At 37.8% G+C, this 4,704-nt stretch overlaps 1 protein-coding gene across 1 annotated transcript in view; it reads left to right on the top strand.

Annotated features, from left to right (window-relative positions):
* The first annotated feature begins 683 nt into the window (after window positions 1-683).
* LOC107104987 (protein NLRC3-like) overlaps window positions 684-4,704 on the top strand; it is a 15,611-nt gene continuing 11,590 nt past the window's right edge. The window contains exons 1-2 of the mRNA XM_015405103.1: window positions 684-747; window positions 3,497-3,973. Coding sequence (XP_015260589.1) covers window positions 684-747; window positions 3,497-3,973 — 541 coding nt within the window. The remainder of the gene's footprint in view (window positions 748-3,496; window positions 3,974-4,704) is intronic.

Genomic DNA, 4,704 nt, shown 5'->3' with positions numbered 1-4,704 from the left:
TTGTTTCTGGTGTTTAAGCTCTCTGGAAAACAAAGACCAGGTTTTGTCTGGTGTTCATTCATCCAACCCTGTTTCAAGGTAAGACATGGAAGAAAACCATTTAAAGACAAGTTTACGGCCATTTTCTGTTAGTTCAGAGACTACTGTCTCTTTTAATGTGACAAACTGATTCTGAGAAGAACTCTAATAGGGATGAAAAGGATTGTGTAGCCGATGTTCAGATAGATTTGTCTTTTTTCATAAGAGACAGTTAACTGCTAATCATTACAAAGTTGTTTTGAGTCATCACTCCTAGGTCCTGGGTAAACAATGGTTCTTCATAAGAGATAATAATATGTCCATCTGCATCCTTGGATGCAAGCCCCAACAGTTACAGTAGAAAACACTCAGAAGTTGGTTTTACGAGTAAGAATTCCTGATGACTGCGAAGCTGAAAATACAGGTCCTTCTCAAAATATTAGCATATTGTGATAAAGCTCATTATTTTACATAATGTAATGATACAATTTGAACATTCATATATTTTAGATTCATTACACACTAACTGAAATATTTCAGGTCTTTTATTGTCTTAATATGGATGATTTTGGCATACAACCCCAAATTCCTATCTAACAAAATGAGGATATCATGAAAAAGGTCTCTAAAACTCCCAGCCTGATCCATCACTCAAAACCCCAATCATGGGTAGAACTGCTGACCTGACTGCTGTCCAGAAGGCCATCATTGACACCCTCAAGCAAGAGGGTATGTCACAGAGAGATATTTCTGAATAAATAGGCTGTTCTCAGAGTGATGTATCAAGGCACCTCAGTGGGAAGTCAGTGGGAAGGAATAAGTGTGGCAGAAAACGGTGCACAACAAGAAGAGGTGACCAGAGCCTGAAGGAAGATTGTGTAGAGGGGTGGATTCCAGACCTTGGGGGACCTGCTGAAGCAGTGAACTGAGTGTGGAGTAGAAATATCCAGAGCCACGGTGCACAGGCATGTGCAGGAAATGAGCTACAGGTGCCGCATTCCCCAGGTCAAGCCACTTTTGAACCAGAAACAGCGGCAGAGGTGCCTGACCTGGGCTACAGAGAAGCAGCACTGGACTGTTGCTCAGTTTTGCATGTCATTTGGAAATCAAGGTGCCAGAGTCTGGAGGAAGACTGGGGAGAAGGATATGCCAAAATGCCAGAAGTCCAGTGTCAAGTACCCACAGTCACTGATGGTCTGGGGTGCCATAACAGCTGCTGGTGTTGGTCCACTGTGTTTTATCAAGGGCAGGGTCAATGCAGCTATCAGGAGATTTTGGAGCACTTCATTCCATTTGCTGAAAAGCTTTATGGAGATGAATATTTCATTTTTCAGCACAACCTGGCACCTGCTCACAGTGCCAAAACCACTGATAAATGGTTTACTGACCATGGTATCACTGTGCTCAATTGGCCTGCCAACTCTCCTGACCTGAACCCCATAGAGAATCTCTGGGATATTGTGAAGAGAAAGTTGAGACACGCAAGACCCAACACTGTGGATGAGCTAAAGGCCGCTATCGAAGCATCCTGGGCCTCCATAACACCTTAGCAGTGCCACAGGCTGATTGCCCCCATGCCACGCCGCATTGAAATAGTAATTTCTGCAAAAAGGATTCTTGACCAAGTATTGAGTGCATAACTGTAATACATAATTATTTGAAGGTTGACTTTTTTGTATTAAGAGCACCTTTCTTTTATTGGTTGGGTGAAATATGCAAATTTTGTGAGATAAGAATTTTGGGTTTTCATGAGCTGTATGCCAAAATCATCCGTCAATAAAAGACCCGAAATATTTTAGTTAGTGTGCAATAAATCTAAAATATATGAATGTTCCAATTTTACAATTACATTATGGAAAATAATGAACTTCATCACAATATGCTAATATTTATAGAAGGACCTGTATGTCAAAGAAAGTCTTTCCAGTTTTTTAACCTGAATATAAATATATATAGACACATCTTTGCTTTAGTAAATATAAACTAAAAAATGTACTGTCTTCTCTGTGCCCTCAGTGTTGATAATGAATCCCGTTCCCAGGCTGACAATGGTAAGCATGATTATGTGTAGAAACTTTGTTGAAGTTCGTATCACCACTGGCTTTAAATGATTTACTGTTATTCACCATTTTTACCAGATATAAAAAAGAAATATTAACTTCAAATTACATTATCTAATTCCCTGGTTTGTTATAATTTTTTTCTTTTTTTACTAATTTCAAATTGGGGTTTTGTGGGATAGTATTGATAAGTTTGTGTCGTATCTGCTATAATACATTTATCATGTGCTGCAATCTCTAAAATAGAGGAAAATATTCATAAGACAGTAAAACTGTGGAAGTAACATAAATTCCGTGGTACTATAATCAATATTCACAATGTTTCATTACTACAGGATCCAACAGTATTATTTTTTTGATGACAGAAATGTAATTCATGTGGTAAATATATTAATTTGCTCAGTGAATCTTATGCCAGGCTGAGTTAAGCTTGTTGCCAAGAAGAAGTACAGAATATTTCTGAAAATATATATATTTTTTACAATAGTTGAGTCAACATAAAAATGACAAAAAACTCTCTGAAATTGTGATATTTGATGATAAAAGAAATGGAGCCAGGTCAAATACAGTGAATTGTTTTCTGAAAAGAAAACTAGAACAGTGCTCATGAAAGGAGTCCCAGGTATTGGCAAAAAATTCCAGACAAGAATGTTTATGATTGATTGGGCTGAAAGAAAATCCAACAAGGACATAAAGGCTCTAGTGTCTCTTCCTTTCACTGAGCTGAATGCAAAGAAGGATGAAGAAAAAAGCATGAAATCTTTTCTCAAGGAATTTTTCAACAAAAAAAGCAGAAATTTTTATCAGTAACAACAGTAAAGTATGTTTTATTTTTGACGGCCTGGAAGAATGCAAACTTACTCTTGACTTTGAAAACATTAAGGAAGTTAAAGACTTGAGGGAACCTGCATCAATAGATGTGCTGCTAACAAATCTGATTAAAGGAAACTTGCTTCCTAAAGCTCATATTTGGATCATTTCTCAACCAAAAAAAGTTGACAAAATTCCTTCTGAATGTGTCCAAAAAACTGTTCAATGTCGATGTAGGTATACTATCTGAAAAAGAATGCTTAATTAGGCTTATTTGCAAAGTAGAAATATTTATTGTCTGTATTAAAGAGTTGTATGTACTGTATGTATTTAAATCTTCACATTATTACTATCATCTGTCTTAGAAACCAACGAGCAACGGAAAGAGTTACAGTCAAAGATGAAAAAAAGATTTCTCAAGCAAATATCTTTGAATAAAGAGGAAAACCATCCTAACCAGAAAACAACAGAGCATATCATCAGAGAAAAAAGTGGCTCTAAAGAAGAGGAAAGTAAACAGAAAAAGCCAGTAAAATTGAAAGCAGCTTCAGAGATCTTCAAAGAAGAAAAGGGGAATAAAATAAGAACGGTGCTGACTATTGGAGAAGCTGGAATAGGAAAATCTTTTCATTTGCAAAAATTTACAAAAGGATGGGCTGAATATAATAACAAGACCAGGTCATTTTTCTCTTGGATGACACAAGCCTTCTCTTCTGCGGAGAAAAAAGTTGAAGTTTTATTTCCTCTTAACTTCTCAAAGCTCAACTTTGTAAAAGAGAGAAAAATCAGTTTGTTTGGACTTCTCAACCATTTCTTTGAGGAAACCAAGAATATCATTATCTCAGATTATTCTCAGTTAGAAATTGTATTTCTTTTAGATGGACTTGATGCATATCAACCCTCTTTAGACTTTGATAACAGTGAAATCTTGAAGGATGTCAGAGAACCAACATCATTGGACGTCCTACTTGTAAACCTCATCAAAGGAAATCTGCTTCCAGAAGCCAAAGTGTGGATAACCTCCAGGCCCGCTGCTGCTGACAAAATACCAGATGATGTTGTTGACAGGATAACAGAAATACGAGGTAAAAGCTGCAGATGCATTGCCTTCCAGTTATTTTGAAATTCAATGTGATCCTTTAATTTAAACTGTTATCAACAAGCTGCCCTAAGATATAGTTAAAACTAAATCAAAGTGTATTGCATTTTAAAAAATATTCTGTCTCTTACCCTTTCAAAATTATTTTGCCCAGAGTGAGATATGTAAATTATACAAAAATAAAAGTAAAGGAGTTAGATGCAATATTTAGATTGTCATGATGGGTTTCTAAGAGAGTAAGCCCAAGATGCAGAACACACACGGAGACACAGGGTAAAAAGTCCAAAAGAGTTTATTGAAGCACAAAACACATGAGTATGAAACCGGAACAGTTCTGACAGGCGGCTGGTTCACTGGGGTCTGTGCAGGGAAAGGGAGATGGCTGGTAGCTGAGTTCAGGTTAGGCTAAGCATCTAGCTTTGGCTTAGCCTGGTAGTCCTGGGTTTTAGCTTCCAGCTTACTACAGAAAACAACAGGGGAAAACACGAGGGATCTTTCAGGCTGAGCTTCCAGCTCACCGTAGGGAACAACAGGGGGAATCCACATGGGAACCTCTAGGGAAACTCCACAGAGAAGTCGTCAGGTTTCATCCACGTAGAAATCTTCGGGTTGGCTCACCAGGGCAGATTAGCTGGTTAGGCTTTTCAAGAGCTTCAGGCTTGAGACTGGTTTCCTGAGATGCAGCTCCACCAGAGCTGTAGACCAGAGACTGGGTTC

This window comes from Cyprinodon variegatus, unplaced genomic scaffold (assembly GCF_000732505.1).
Source record: "Cyprinodon variegatus isolate N-32 unplaced genomic scaffold, C_variegatus-1.0 Scaffold1993, whole genome shotgun sequence".
In the NCBI taxonomy this organism is placed as follows: Eukaryota; Metazoa; Chordata; class Actinopteri; order Cyprinodontiformes; family Cyprinodontidae; genus Cyprinodon; species Cyprinodon variegatus.
This window is presented reverse-complemented; position numbering and strand designations above follow the sequence as displayed.